Source organism: Bos taurus, chromosome 10 (genome assembly GCF_002263795.3).
Source record: "Bos taurus isolate L1 Dominette 01449 registration number 42190680 breed Hereford chromosome 10, ARS-UCD2.0, whole genome shotgun sequence".
Lineage (NCBI taxonomy): Eukaryota > Metazoa > Chordata > Mammalia > Artiodactyla > Bovidae > Bos > Bos taurus.
Window position 1 is genome coordinate 29036564 of NC_037337.1, and position 16743 is coordinate 29053306.

Here is a 16743-nt window from a genome sequence, read left to right on the forward strand (position 1 = left end):
GACCATCTCCTTATGAACTGCTGTAGTTTTAGAATAATTACATGGACACGACTGAACTGAACTGAACTGTCCTTCTTTGACCCCAACAATGGAACTCCCCTCCTATTTGGGGGAAAATGTCATATTAAAGACTGTCTCCAATGAGACTCTTCCTGCCGTGTGACCTAGGCTGTTTGCTCTTCCCTGGCCTTTCTTCCTGCCCAATCTCTAAGCCTGGGGCTCAGCTTCAGAGGAAGTCTATGTAACATCCTTCCAGTAAACTCTCTTTCTGCTTGAGTTAACGGAGTCAGTTTCTGCTGTCTGCAACCAAGAATCCTGATTGGTCCTTAAGCCCAACCTCTAAACGGAGCAGAAATTACATACGTAATGCCCTTGGCAGACAGATTGCTCATGAATATTTCCAGCCACAGGAAACACCTTCCATCTCGAGGCCAGCTGTTCCTTTGCTGGATACTGCAGATATTACAAAGTGATTTCCTTCACTGAGATGAAACGGGCCTGTTTTCTACTTCTATCCATTGTTCCACTGGTCTTTGGAATAACCTACAGCAAGCCAGCCCCTTGTTTGATTAACTAGAAACATTTGTTGATAGTTATCTTAGTCTTCTGTTGTTCATTTAAACCTGCATCGTCCTGGTTACCATCTTTTTTAGGATCCACCACTTGACTGTCATTTTTGATCGAACTAAAATAAAAAAAATAGCCAGTGTTTCCCATAGTATATGATGTATAGTGCTAGTGGTGGAGGGTGATTAAATAACACTGAGTCATATAGTAAGAAATTTCCTTTACTACTTTCAAACCTTTTGGTTCTAACAGAAAGTTTTCAGTTTGGAACTTGTATACCATGAACACTTTTCTAATATTTGCCAACATTCTTCAATTATTGAGTGACACGGTTTTCTTTACATTATATTCTTTTTTACAGCAAACAATACCAGTTTTCTACTTACAGCAATGATGTTAGTTTTGTCTATAAAATTTTAAACACAAAAGTAAATTTAAGGAAAAATATAAATTAATAATAAAGTTGATGCACAGGAATGGCAAATCTATGAAGGTGGATATCATTGACTAACATCTGGGAAACACTGCTTTAAAAATAGCTGATTCGCTGCAGAACAAAATGGAACTACTTTTTTAAAATCTAGACTATACTTTATTATGTAAACCTTCATTATGCTTTGTTTTTTAAAGCGGTTATTCATTACCATTGGTTTTTATGTGGAATAACTTCTCTACTATTTTCAGTATCTACCCCTAAAAATTGTTTTTCTTTGAGACTCTGGCAGACTGTGGTTAAAGCCTCGTGCTCACCTTCATTTTGCATTCCTATGTTTTCATTCTGCATTCCAATAATATTCTTTATTATTATTCTTCTGCAGAGTTCTATCAGACCTATTTCTTGACCAGGTTGGTGTGGAATCCCAAATGATTTGCATCCAGCCTCCTTCTCAAGACCCCCTAGCCCAAGATCCCACTGATCAACAGATCTAGGGTGTGTTGACTTACCTGTGGCATGTTCCCGTAGACCTACATCAAAGGCAAGTTTATCCGTCTGGGATCTTGATGTGGTCAAACATGTTAGATACTGTGGAATAAGAGCAGATGCTAGTGAAGTCATACTCTTCTCTCGGATCTTGGCATCTCACCATTAGCTGGCTTCTCAGTTTCAACACTGAGCTACTATGAAAAGGGTTTCTTTATTGTTCATGGCTACAGTGCTTCTGGGATATATTTTCATAATGTATTTAAAACCTCAAAGATGTTCTTATCTGATGACCCAGTGATTTGACTCATAGGACTATGAGAAATAAGTTTAAATAGAAAAAGTTTGAAATATGAAATATGTTTTGGTTCAAAGATACTCTGAAACTTTTAAACTGAGAATATGAATAGAACATAAATGACCAACAATAATGGAAAGGTTGATAAACTCTGGTACTTCATTTTATGGAATATTATGTTACCATGGAGAATATTTATCAAGAGTGTAGAACAGTATGGAATATAAACAAAACAGTGTACTTGTATGGTTGCTACGTATGCAAAGTTCAAATGCCAGCAACCAGGCTAAAGGGAATTACACCAAACTGATAGCAGGTTGTCTTTGGACAGTGAGAACATCCATGATAATATCCTCATTTCTTTTATTTTCTGTTTTTCAGTTTTTTTATTAGCTTTAAAACTTCTCAAGTAATATCTGATTTTTTCTAATTATAAAAATACACGTGCATGTAAAATTTAAAAATTATTTTCAAAGGTAACTTAATAAAGGAAAAAAGTCCACAGCCTATTCCCTGCCTCTTTTATTGACAGCCACAGCAAGTGGTCTTAGAATTGGACTGAGAGGCAGATACGCATTTGGCACAAACTTCCTGAGTTATAATTCTAATTCTCTGCAACAGGAAAACACAGAATCATTGTATGGTATAGACATCTCTCACGGGCTTTATTCTCAGAGCTACTCCTAAAAGGAACTGGCTAGTATAGAGTTCATGTTAACTGTGAGTGGGATTTCTTGGGAGTAGAGGGCAACCAACCTAATGATGAATAATGTAAACCTTCCTCTTTGTAGCACAATGCTAGCCTGAGTTTTTAAAGCCAAGAGAAGTATACTGTTTGAGCTTTTATTTATTCTATTTAGGGAGAAAAAGAGAGGTGCTAGGGTTTTATTTACCCTATGGATAAGCACCAGATTCCTAAAGATAAATGATCACCTCTCAGTTCTAGAGATTGCCAGGGCGCAAAATTTCCCTACTCTCGAATGGTCCCCATCTCCTGCTCAGATAACCTTCCATTTGGTCATTTTTGTTTGTCCTTTGCCACAAGGGACTATCACAGATGAATGTTCAGGCTGAAAAGGTCAACTTCTTACCAGTGTTCAGGAAAAAAAAATGCTGCAATAAATAAATTATTTAAGAAGCAGCTGCTGTTCTCCCTGCCAATTTGACAGTTCAAGCTCTGAGATGAATTTTGCAGTGTCCGCTGCAGGTGTAAAACGTATGAAAATAAAGTCCTGAGTTAACGTAACAGTTTTCCACTGGGATTAGAGAAAGAAATGTTCCTTACACTGATAGTAAGGGAGAATGATACATGTAGGAACTGGGGGTAAATATCCTTAGAATTGCCTCATATTATACTTGACTGAGGTCATGATATTCCTCTTAACACTCCCTGCAAAAGAACTGGAATATTTGAATTTTAAAAATTACATTTATTAAAACTTGAAAAAAAATTCAAGTTATACTGAGTTATCTCATTTCGGTTAATTCTAGTTCTAGATCCCTGAATAGTTATAGCTTGATCTGCTTTCTGTGACTGCTCTTCTCTTTATCTGCCTCCTGCCTCTGGATTAACATAATACCTTCAAATTCAGGAATGAAGGACCAGATAGCATCCTATTTCCTTTAGCTAGTAAAAGAGAAATTTCACAAAAATCCCGTTTGATTGATTTTCCACCTATGCTGGTTATCCTTATACATGAGAGTCATCAGTTATTCCAGGTTTATCTGATTATCCATTCAACAAATATTTTCTAAGCATTTAGTATATCAGAGCACCACACTTGGTCAAGTTAGGTTTAGTTACATAAATTTTAAAAAAAAGACATAATCCTTTTCCTTATGGAGTGGGAAGGAAGGTGGTCAGACGTTAAGCAAACACAGATGTACAACTGCTAAGTGAGGTAAGTTACTAAGACAGTAATGTACTATAATTTCCATTCCGAGTGGCTCCTGCTGATTTCTTAACCTGACTGAGACACTCGCTGGCTTCCCACCCTTTCCCTCCTCCTCAGCCTCCTTGAGTGGTGACAGCGATCCAGGTGAGCTTACCATGCCACTGAAGGAGTGCCGCAGGAGAATTGCATGGCCATACAGCAGGGTCCTGTGGCCACCCCCTTGTGCTGCCTGTGGGGAAAGAGGGCAAGAAGTGTCAGCACAGGCCAGGCGTGGCTACTCTGAGGGCAAAGCATTCTTGGAGGACACACTACAGAGGAAAGACCCATGGCGAAGCTCCCAAGGAATTCATTCTAGAAGCGAGTGGCCAGCCTACAGGCGGGGGGGTGCGACTGGTTGACCGCAGCCATGCAACATCCTTGGGAGAGGGCGAGTGGGGCCAAACCTCTTCTCCAGAATGGCCCCTGCCCGGGATCAGCAGAAACCCAGAGCTGTTCTATCAGAAAAGCACGTGGATGAGATAGGTACTGCTTACCTTCCTTTGAAACTTCTCAGAAGCGTTCAGTGAGAGAGAGAAACAAATGTGATGTAACTACAGCCTAGTGACAGAAAGGCAGCGTACGGGGTGGGAGGGACAAGGCATATCATATACTCAGTCTGTGCCTTGTGGACTTTTTAAGGCACCTGTGCCTCCTACTCGCTCACTTAAACGGGTCTAATTTACCCTCATTTCACCAGTGAGTGATGGCTCCGATATCCGGGTCTTTAAAAGGGTAACCAGTGATGGGGAATAGATATCTCCTCTATTTAAGGGGCCATTTAGGTGCCCTCTCTCTGCCCCACCAGGCAGCACCACTCTGGCTGTCCACTCAGTGGCAGTCTGAGCAATGGGACAGACTCAAGAAGAAGAGACAGCCCCACATAAAGCCACGGTGTCTGCCTCTTGCTTTTCCTTTTATTTGATTTGCACAACCATGATCTGAATAGTATTGACATGATAGGAGACAAAACCATTATGTATTCCAGTGACAGGTGACCAGGTAACACGGAAAACTGAAATCTATAGAAGATTCTAGATTTTTTTCCCCATCATTTTCAACCTTTTACCCAAGTCTCTCCCTGTCATGTGAACTTACCCTCAGAGGCAGTCACACTTTTTTGATCACACACTCCTTTTAGGAAAAAATATGTGAATGTAGGCTCCCATCCCCAAATATACATAAAAAGAAAGTTCAAAGCCTGAGATTAAAAATTAATATGGAGAGAGTAACATGGAAACCTACAATACCATATATAAAATAGATAGCCAATGGGAATTTGCTGTATGATTCAGGGAACTTAAACAGAGGCTCTGTGATAATCTAGAAGGGTGGCATGGAAAGGGAGATGGAAGGGAGGTTTGGGAGGGAGGGGACATGGGTGTACCTATGGCTGATTCTTGTTGATGATTGAAAGAAAATCACAAAATTCTGTAAAGCAATTATCCTTCCATTAAAAAACTAAAGTGGCAAAAAAAGAAAAAAAAAACTGTTGGCCAGCCAAGGTAGAATAAAAAAAGTAATCATACAGAGAAATTCTAATGTTTTCTTTCCATAAGCCAAGGGCACCCCTTATGCATGGTATTTTAGCCAGCGCTTCAGAGCAGCAGCCCAAGGGCTGGTTTCAGGGTGCTCCTCTCCTGTGTTGACCCTCCTTCAGGGCCACAGACAATAAGGGGGAAAGAAGGCAGAGTACTTTTATTTCAACTCTATTCAGATTAAATTTGGATTAACAGAATCACCCTGTCAAAGACATGATTTTTCATGTCATATCATGAGCCTACAGAAAAGGAAAAAAATAAATGTGGTATCTTGTTAAAAAGAAGCCAGCAACTATATATAAATGTGGCTGTGCTTTTTCCATAGCTGTAGAGATATTTAAATGCTCTCTAGACTTTAATACTATGAAAAGATTAAATGTTCTTTGCAATGTTTTAGGATTTCTTGAAACCATCTGAACTAACTTTAGTTGCTGTATTTACAAATGTGTCAACAGCTTACTTTAGAATTAGTCGTACTAAAAGAGTTTTCATATCTCGTCAGTCTCACTGGTATTCTTCCTGTATAGTTGTACTACTGCAAGTGAATTGATAGCCTGTGATGGTTTATGGTGTGGGTTTATGCTCTCAGATTAGTCTTGTGTCTCAAACTGAACTATACTTCCTATTGTTTATCATGGGTTACACTTTCCTCCAATTCGAGGACTCGTTAAGTAAAGAATCAGGAGTTGCTGGCCCCCCAGAGTGGCACTAAGGGGCTTGTGCTCCCCTTCTCTGCCAATGCTGGCAACATTCTTGGCCCTCATGTCCTCTATTTTGATGCAAACGAAAAGCAGAGTGACTTAACTACCCCACTGGGCTTGTATGGGACATCACAAGCCACCTCCTCCCTCTGCTAAGGCAGTGGGTCTTAGGTGCCTGAGAATATCAGCTTGTTAATACACAGACTGCTGGACTCCACTCCACAGCGTCTGCTTTATTAGGCCTGGGGTGAGCCTGAGAACATGCGTTTCTAAAGGGTTCTGGGGAAAATGGCATTGACTGATGCTGCTGGTCCAGAAGCCACATTTTGAGGACCACTGCTTTAAGGAATGATCAAGTTTCAGTGGTAGTACAGCAAAGGAGCTTTTTCTGCAGAAGCTCTGGTAATCATCATTCCAGAGAACACTATCCTTGGCACAAACCACACTTTAGAAACATTGGGTGCTTTACAACCATCATAGCTTATTCTCCTAACTTTTCAAGGTAGGGGTGATTTCATACTCTCGGAATGTGAAGAATTTGAAACTCAGAGGTAAGGCTCTTGCCTTACCTAGATGTCACACACCTTGATGTGGTGGTGGGGGGAACTGAACTCAGAGTTAAGTCTAAAACCTGACTCATTTCACCCAATTTTTTAAATAATATATTCATTTGCCTACAGTGTACAAAATCAGGGAACACAGCACCAGGAAGAATAGAAAGATACTGTCTCAGCTCCTCAGCTTCATGAAGGAGAACAGACACAACTGTGTCAATTAAATGAGCTCTGATCATATGGCAGGCACAGAACTATAGTAAGCGAGTCACCTCATTTTACTTCTTAATTAGCGTTGCAAAGTGACAATGGAATTACCTCCATTTTACAGAAGCGCAAACCGAGGCTTTGAGAAGTAAAGTAACTTGCTCAGTCATATAGGTTCCAAGGGCAGAGCTGGGATTTAATAAAGGGGAGGATTTAACCATGTGCTCTATTACAATATTTTCTTGTCTGTATTCTGGCAGGAGACAAGGCTTGTGCATAAAAACCCATGTTACAGAGAGACATCCCTGTTAAAAGAGGGGAAGCCAAACATCATTGGGATAGGAATAGACCAGGAAGGTGATGAGGGTGTTAAGGAGCTGCTTTATCAAAAACGTAGGCCATAATATTCTGGTAGGATCCTTGACATCTAACAATGTAACAAACAAACAAAAAAAATAAGGACCCCATACAGGCAAAGGGTTGGAGGTTGAGACTATGAAGTTCATGGGGGGACTGGTAGACAATTCACTGGTTAGGGTTGGAAGAAAGGGAATAGCTGGCAATGACTTGGGGCTGTTAGACTATGGAGAGCCACATCTGATGGTTCAACAGCTCATGGGACACTGGGGGAGACTTTGGAATGGAGAACAATAAAAACTGTACCTTAGGAAGGTAACCCTGACTGCAAAATGGTAAAAGAACTGGAGGCATCAAACCCTAAGGACAGAAAAGATGACTCTCTTGTTCAGTTTCCAAGCCAACCTAAAGAGAGGATATAGGCTGTAAAATCTTAGAATCATCCCTTACTTCTCCCTTTCTCTCACATGCCACAGTCCATCCAAAGCACATTTGGTGCCGCTTTCAAAATATATTCTCCATCCACCTACTACCCAGCGCCCCTGTGCTTTCAGTCTGCTCCCTCCTACTGCTCCGTCTCACCCCGGCTATAACGATGGCCTCTTAACTGCGTTCCCCGCTGCACCCTCTCTGGTTACAGTCTGAGCTAACACAGCAGTCACAGCTGCCTTTTTAAGACTGTCAATCACCTCACATTACTTTCTTACTCAACCCTCCCCTCATGATTTCCTTTCACACTGTGGCTTCTAAGGCTGCGCATCAGGAACTGTCAAAATATTCTCTATAAAAGATGAGACAGTAAGTAACTGGAGCGTTGCAGGACACATGTAATATAGTCTTCTTTTTGAAACAACTTTTTCATGAATTAAAAGCTCTTCTTACCTAGAGGGCTGTATATAAACAAGCATAGGCTAGACCTGACCTGCTGTTGTGATCCCTGCCCTACTTGATGTGGTCCCCTCCACCTATCTGACCTCGTCACCTGCCAGGAGGAGGGTCTCCACCACCCACTCTGCTCCAGCCACATGGCCCTTACTCTATTCTTCAGACTCGCAAATGCCTCCTGCAGGGCCTTTGCACATGCACTTCCCTCTGTCTGAAATGCTCTTCCTTCAACATTCTCAGGGCTCATTCCCATTCTGATCCATCTCTGTGCTCAGATATCTCATTAGTGAAGCCTTCTCTGTTCATCCTTCCTAAAAGACAATCCCCCTTACTGGATAACATTTTTTTTTAAAATTATTTCTCATGGCATTTATTAGCTTATATATTATTTTTGATATGTATCTCTCTTCCCTCTCTCCCCCGAGGACATAAGCTCCATGAGTCTTTGGTATGTTCTCTGTCACATCTATATGACTTATAAGTGCCTGGCAAACAAGCACTTAATGTCATTTTCATATTCATATTTCCTGAATGAATGAATAATAACTGGATGAAGTGGTCCTTTTGCCTCCTTTACACAGATGGGAAAAGAGAAACTCTCTTATGGTCAGCTTGTGAGCAATGAATTTGGATTTGAACTTGAGTCTAACTACAAATTCTACCAACTCTTTACATTATTTGACACTAATTCTGGATAACATCCCAGGAAAGCAATGATGTGTCACATAGACTTCTTGGGTCTGTTCATAAGGGGGATCCAGACCTCAAGTTAGTGAGACTTTATTGGGATGGCAGTTCTGTCTAGGCTCGGAGTGACCTTGGCTGTCATCATTGGCAGAATGAGAATAAGTGGTACCATCTCATTTGACTGGAGTGGAGCAAGGGGAGAAGCCAGCAAAAGTGCCCTGATGCCATGTCCTACGGTAAAATGTTCCATTAGATCATTAATTCAATCATCTCATCTGTAATTGCAAAAGTGATTCTGTCACTGACATTTCTTTTGGTGGTTCCCAGAGGACACTGTCACCCAGTAAGATAAATCTGATATGGCAATAAAGGGGAGGGTAACTCTGTTTCTCTCCAGCCATACATGTTTCAAGACTATCAGATCTCTAAACCACCTTCTTTTATAATCTGGAACCCCAGACTCCACTTTAGGGGGTCCTAGGATTTGGAGAGACTCCTTGATCCAACATAAGCTGTGAAAGCTTTGGGGCATACTTCCTGGAGGGCTGGCAAGGCATGACATTACTTCCTGGGTAGGGATGTATGTACTTCCACCTTCCTTCCTCCCCCTACCCACCCCCATTCTTTTAGGCCATCAAAGAAAGAAAGAGGCCTTGCTAGAAGGTCACAGAGCAACATTTCCTGAACACATGGGGGCCTTTTACATCACCCAGGAGGTTTCCTCTGACACAGGTGACAACTAAGTAACCATGATGCCATAAAAGTGAAAAAAAAAAAAAAAACCAAAACCCAAAAAACTAGTAACCACCTAGCAGCAGAAGCAAAAGGAACCTAATATGTTCAGTTAGAAAACACAGCAAAAGTTTATATTCACCATTGGTACAAGACATTAAAATTTTAAGGAATTTACCTAAATGTTTAGTTAAACACTCAAAATGAAGCCACAAACTTTTGCTCTATAAAATAAAAACTGATTTGGTGAAATGCAAAGGTGTACTTCGTTGCTATTGCTGCTGCCAAATTGCTTCAGTCATGTCTGACTCTGTGCAACCCCATAGACAGCAGCCCACCAGGCTACCCTGTCCCTGGGATTCTCCAGGCAAGAACACTGGAGTGGGTTGCCATTTCCTTCTCCAATGCATGAAAGTGAAAAGGGAAAGTGAAGTCGCTCAGTCGTGCCCGACTCTTAGCGACCCCATGGACTGCAGCCTACCAGGCTCCTCCATCCATGGGATTTTCCAGGCAAGAGTACTGCAGTGGGGTGCCCATAGAATGAGAATACTAGTGTTTGCTAATGCTCAGTCTCCTAAACTGAACTTACAGATTCAATGTAGTTTTAATGAAAATTCAGGTAGGGTATTTTGGAATTCAACAAAATCACTATAAAATTAATCTGCAAACATAAACAGTAAGAAAGTTTTATTCTAAAAAGGAACCACGTTTTAGGAAATGTCAAGAAGCAAAATTAATTCATTGATTCTGGTAATGGTTCAAAAGAAGAATGTAATACAATACAAATAGTCCATAAACAAATCTGAAATGCTGCACATGATAAAGCAGATTTTTTTAGTACAATGAGGGGAAGACACGATTATTAAGTAAATGTCCCTTTGATATGTGGATAGCAAAACAGAAAAGTGTTCAGTAAGATCCACAGGAAATGTAAAAGATAGATTCTGGGTGGGTAACAGTTAAATAATTCATTTTAAAATTAAATTCTATGACAACTAGCATGTAATAAACAGCCCACATTCTTTTATAGACCTAATGCTTCTCCATGCTCTGAAGCAACAGATAAACTCACAGGAAATAAAAGACAGGATTTTACCAAGATTACTAAACTTCAGAACAATGGAAGTATCAACATTTAATACAGTAGAGAAACTCTTTGTTATCACGTTGACAAAAGGATGAACATCTCATTGAAATGTAGGGGGAAAAGCATCAAATAAAGAAGCGGGCAAAGGATATGAATAAATGATTCATATCAGGCATAAAATTAAAACATATGGCAGAGATTTTCTTCCTTCTAGTAATGAAAGGAAAGACAATTAAAGCAACTTTGATGTATCATGTTTTATCAACTATATTGTCAAAAATGGAGCAAAAGTGTGAATGCCATCAGAGCTATAATTTAGCTGGTGCTACTCCGTACAAGGTGGCACCGAGTACAACTCTTTTGCAAAGCAATCTGGTGATATAAAAAAAGAGGCATAAAGAAATGAAAAACCTTTGCTGTAGTAATCCTACTTCTGGGAGTAATTTTTTAAAAAAGCCAAACAGTATGGGTACTGTTGTGAAAAAAGCATCATCGTGGAACAAGCAAAAAACCTGGAAAGGACCTGAATATCCAGAAGAAAAATATTGTCAAGTAAAACACGGGGCTTCTTCAGGCTGTTCTATCCTGCAGCTATTAAAGAAGACAATTTACAGAGGTGCCTAGAAACACAGAAGATGGTTTTGATAGACCACTGTGGAAAAGGCAGAGCGCAATATGCCTTCCACTATTAGTATATATGTAAGAATGATAAGGAAACCTATAAAAATGAAACAGCCATCTGACTGGGTGCAGAACCACTGGACTTTGCTTTTCCAAATTCTTCTTTAGCACCACTACTAAAAGGTCATTTCAGTAATGAGTGTGTGTGCATGGGGGGCAGCACTGTATTGCATGTATTTTTAAGGAAAAGAGGGCTATGAAAGTGTTCTGTCTTTCTTAAAACTTCAGTTCCTTGAGGTTTGATTAATTTGCCAGGATTCTCTGTAAATGACTTTACCTGCCTGAATGGTGGCTGGCAAAGCATACTTAGCATGCTAGCAATTAGGCACTGATTCCATGGTCTAGCCCTACCCTGATGTTGGATGGAAAGATCAGAAAGGCAGGCTTTATCCCAGACACCTCTGTTCTCCTCTGAGTTCCCTCAGGCTTAGCCCAGACTCCACAGGGGACATTTCTTGCCCAGGGAGTCACTCTTGCTTGGATCTCAAACACACTGGCTCTTCTGATAGCCCTTAGTGGACCCTTCACCTTGGATTCCATCCTTGTTCCTTTTGCTCTTTAGTTGCTAAGTTGTGTCCAACTCTTCGACCCCATGAACTATAGCTCACCACGGACTGTAGGTGCCTCTGTCCACTGGATTTCCCAGGCAAGAATGCTGGAGCGGGTTGCCATTTCTTTCTCCATCCTTGCTCCTAGAGACTTTGGTTTCTACACTATTCTATGCTTCCAACGCTGCCTCAACCAGCCATCAGATTCTAGGACCACCTTCCCCAACTGCTACAAGCCATCATGCCCCTCTGGCTAAATTCCCAAGACTCCACTTAAGCACCCTACTTTTCTAGGAGAGGTTGACAGAACTGCATAATCAGGGACAGATGGGAACTGCCAGCTCAAATGGCACCAAAGGAACTAATGGGGCATTTTCCAAACAGGTCTTAGACTGGAAACTGCTGGTAACAGAGACAGTTTTCCATTTTTAATGACAGTTAGGGAGCCTGGTGGGCTGCTGTCTATGGGGTCGCACAGAGTCGGACATGACTGAAGTGACTTAGCAGCAGCAGCAGCAGCAGCAGCAGCAAAGTAGTATACTGGACTTTAGAAAGAGCCGAGGTCAGAAGGTCAGATTAGTTTGACTTGTGATTTGGAGTCAGAGCCAGGGAATATGCCAAGAGCAATTCTATAAGCACATCCTAGTCATCCTCATTCCCTCACTATATGTGAAATCCTGAAAAACCCAATGCAGGACACTAAATCCTTTTCTTCACCACTTTTTCTGGATCCGATACTCTATTCTTCAGCTAGGTAATTGCCAAGTCCAGCTTTTGGGTCCCTATTTCACGATACAAAGACATTCTAAAAAGTCTAAGGTATCATTCTCTTAATTTGACACCTTGATTTTCCACTTGTAAAAAGATAATTAACCTGGATCTAAAACTCTTAGTCAAAGATTTCTGAGACATTGGCCATTGAGAAAGCAACAGCATCAGGACAGAGTCCCCTAATGAGGTTTCCCCTGTAAGAAACCTTCTAAGCGAGTCTGGGCCAACTCAACCAGGAAAGTGCAGGCCCCTAAGATAAAAACACATGAAAGGAGGCCACATTCTTGGCATCCTTTGTGGGCCTCTAGGGATATTGTTAAAAACTGAAATCATGCAACAGAATTTTGATGAAGTTCAGAAAAGAGGAGGACGTGCAGCATCTCCCTCTTTCCCAAGTTCAGTGATCATGATCATCTCCCCAGTTGCCTTAATGACAAGACAGGCCCACGGTTCACAGGCTGCAGGCACAACAAGATTCCAAAGAGAAAAGGCTGAAACTGGTTTGCAGAGGGCCTATGGCAGCCTTTGCTCTGTCTGTGGCCGTGTTCTCCCTGCAAGGTCAGCAGGGGGACTGTGACTCCAAGGAGCCCCACCTCGCACCCCCTCAGGGCTGCCTCCTCTCCACCACTGCATATCCCAGAGCCCAAGGAAAGGATGCTCCAAAAGCTGTGCACAAAGACAGGTCAGCATCATTAATTTCTTTCACTTCTTAAATAGAGAAAACACAAGCAAAACCTCAATAATCCATCCCCCGACTGAGCACTGAATGCCAAATATACCATAGTTTGTACCAAAAATGCCAAATGATATTTTACAATTCACTGAATTCAGCCAACCTTCCCTCATGGATGCACCTGGAATTATTCTTCCTCAGTGAGGAGGATTTTGACACTCATTTTTGTTCAAGTCATTAATTTCATTGCCACATGGGAACAGTTCAGGACAAAAGGATGAAAGGCCGGAACCTGATGTGCGGAAGTGTAAGTTCTGGGTCTTAAGCATCATCAGTAACAAGAAGCTGCACAGCAAGAAGATGTTTTCTTTCAGGCAAGTGCTTACAGGGCTTCTCTTTTGCACAGATCTGGCTGAAGGGGTAAGGAAAATCTGAGAGATGGCTCAGATAACTTAGGGATCGCAGAGGAGCTGCTGTGATGACCCCGAGTTCACAATTTCCTGTGAGTACTTCAAGTCATGAGAAGGAAGAACCTGTGGATGGTGCAGATGTGGGCCCTGTACTCATGACTAAAGGCAACTGAGGAATCTTCTGCCTTTCAAGTCGTTAAAAATAAGGGTCCTGGCTCTTTGAGACTGGTGGACACATGCAATCGTGTTCTCGCCTCTCTTTCCCGACCCATGACATGTGAGGAAATAATTAAATGACTTCTGGAGATTCCCACTTGGGCTGTGATTTTACAAATGCTGATTGTGAAACAGGAGGATAAGCATTCTTCATTGAGGGGGAATAAAGGTGGACATGGGATTGCCTCCAAATTGAGCATGGGGTCATTCTAGATGAATCGGTGCTTTTCTTAGAAGGTAGACACGTGACAGCCAGGGTGGCAGCTTGAACTTATTTTCTATTATGGTATCTTATAAAGAAGCAAATTGACAGGAGATATTTGTCAGGGTATTAATGACATTTAGGCTGATGACAAGGATAGCTTGAAAGAGGTGAAGCAATTATTTTCTTCTCTGAATTAATTTTCCCCCTTTCTCCTATAGCTCACTAACAGATTTGTAAGAACCTGACATTGCCAAGTCCATTCTTTACATGAAAGGCCCCTGTCAGCCAGATCTGTTTTCCAGTCACTGCTCTAGTTTTTATATGAACCACACATCCTCATCATCCATCAGGCCTCTGATGAAATTATAGACCAGCGGCACCAAAAACTGTGCTCAACCATTTCCTTTCACCCAAGCTAATGAATAACAAATATTTCCAACAAAAATCTAAAAGGTCAGATTACCTTGACATGAAAAATCAAATACTATCTTTAATCTACTATGTCTCTAGGGGAAAGAAAAATCACCATTCACCCTGGGAATTAACAAAATAGGGGTCAGTTTTTATTACAAAACCACTATTGAGTCCTACTGTGTGCAAATACCTCTATTCATATGAGCTATGAGGAAGAAAATGAACTTTAGTATATTCTGTTATTTGGTCCTCCTTCTCCCCTGCACTCTTTAACCTATTTCTCTCTCTCTCTCTTTTATCAACACCACTTCTTTTTCCTTTATCCCTCCAACTCCCTTGCACTATTCCCAATTATGTTCTTGCTGCATAGAGATAAATGTATCCTGCTCTCTCTGCTGCTGCTGCTGCTGCTAAGTCGCTGCGACCCCACAGACGGCAGCCCACCAGGCTCCCCTGTCCCTGGGATTCTCCAGGCAAGAACACTGGAGTGGGTTGCCATTTCCTTCTCCAATGCATGAAAGTGAAAAGTGAAAGTGAAGTTGCTCAGTGGTATCCAACTCTTAGTGACCCCATGGACTGCAGCCCACCAGGCTCCTCCATCCATGGGATTTTCCAGGCAAGAGTACTGGAATGGGGTGCCATTGCCTTCTCCATCCTGTTCTTTCTACATCCACAAAATAAGCCTAGGGCCAACTTTACACTTCCAAGAAAAACAACACACAAAAGCCTGATCTTTCCTTGAAGGATATGAAGTGGCCTTAGGTAGAGGAGCTGATTCTCAGAGTTCTGTGTGTATGTTCGAGCCAGTGGATGGATAGAACAGGTGCTCCTAGTACTTCCTATGTGTCTGTGGACCACACACTGTTCAGAGGCAATGGGTCTTCAGAACCTCTCATGGGTTGATCATACAGAATTGCACCTCAATCCCAGATATCCATCAGAATCATTAGTAGGGCTTTCAAAATGAAAATAAAGAAAAAAAAAAAACACCCCAAAGGCAGGGCTATTTTCCTAAGACTCTTATTTGATAGATCTTTGATGAGTCCTAGGAATCCTAGATAATTCTAAGACATAGCCAGGCTTAAGAGCCACCACCTTCTGAGACCTTCCCAGCCACAGTGGGCCCTTCATATAAGTACTCTATATGATGCTTACAGTCAGCAAGTACCTCTCTGTTCTCAGAAGCCTCATTCTGGACCAGCAGCTGATTTTTCTTTTAGCATTTCTCCAGAATCCTACCAAAGCAAAGAACAAACATGGCTGCTGCCCGTGGTCCCTGAAAGCTCGAGGACTCATGTTCAGCTAAAACTCTCAGTCTCTTAGCTCTGCTGCCATGTTTGTGACAGGTGGAAAGACACAGATAACTGCTGCAAAACCTGTGTGGAGAGGGCTCTAGACAATTTAGACTTGGTTTAAAAAGAGTCCAGGCCCATGACTTCTAGGTCTCTACACCCATCGTCATGGATCTAAGACCAGCTAGACCCTTCCTGAGCTGTGTTACCTGCAATCTGGCCTTCCCTCTCCCACCAGTCTGGATTTTATAAGGCCTGGGAAGAGATGAAGTTAAGGGCAAAAAAACAGAACAGATGAGGGGGAGCGACTTTTACTTTTCTTCTCTCACTACTTGGTCACCCCATCCCTACTCAGTCACTTCCAATCTTCTATTCTCACTCTGGTTTCTGTGTTCCTGGCCCTTCTGCATTCTCACTGATAACACTCCACTTTCCTCCATACATCTATAATGTCTCTTAGAGTTGTTCTGAAACATCTAACACTTGGGCAGTGTGATTCACATGGCTGCTTTCAAAAGCCTAGCTTAATTCTAAGTGTTCTTGCTACCAACTAATTCTTCTGTCAAAAAGAAAAATAAAAAAATTTTTTGAGGGAAAAAGTCTCTTCTTCTGGCCTGTGAATAGAAGCCAGGCCCTGGATAGAGGAAGCACTACCTGAACTATTTTCTCCCCTTTGTACAGAGAGTAAATTCATCACATGGACATTGATAGGATAACCGATTGGGACTGACAGTAAAACCAACTAGAGCCGCAAGAAACCACAGCAAAGCTTTCCAGGCAAGAGGAGAAAGGCACATTAAAATTAGTACCTTCTACCTGTGAGAAGTGGAAAAGACTAGAGATGTCGTCAAGAAAATAAGAGATACCAAGGGAACATTTCATGCAAAGATGGGCTCTATAAAGGACAGAAATGGTATGGACCTGACAGAAGCAGAAGAGATTAGAGGTGGCAAGAATACACAGAAAAGTGTATGAAAAAAATCTTCATGACCCAGATAATCACGATGGTGTGATCACCCACCTAGAGCCAGAAGTCCTGGAATGTGAAGTCAAGTGGGCCTTAG

General features: G+C 41.6%; 1 protein-coding gene across 1 annotated transcript in view; it reads right to left on the reverse strand.

Moving 5' to 3' along the window:
* RYR3 (ryanodine receptor 3) overlaps window positions 1–16743 on the reverse strand; it is a 558656-nt gene that overhangs the window by 308744 nt on the left and 233169 nt on the right. The window contains exons 4-5 of the mRNA XM_015473104.3: window positions 3837–3911; window positions 1513–1591 (exon numbers count right to left, since the gene is read on the reverse strand). Coding sequence (XP_015328590.2) covers window positions 1513–1591; window positions 3837–3911 — 154 coding nt within the window. The remainder of the gene's footprint in view (window positions 1–1512; window positions 1592–3836; window positions 3912–16743) is intronic.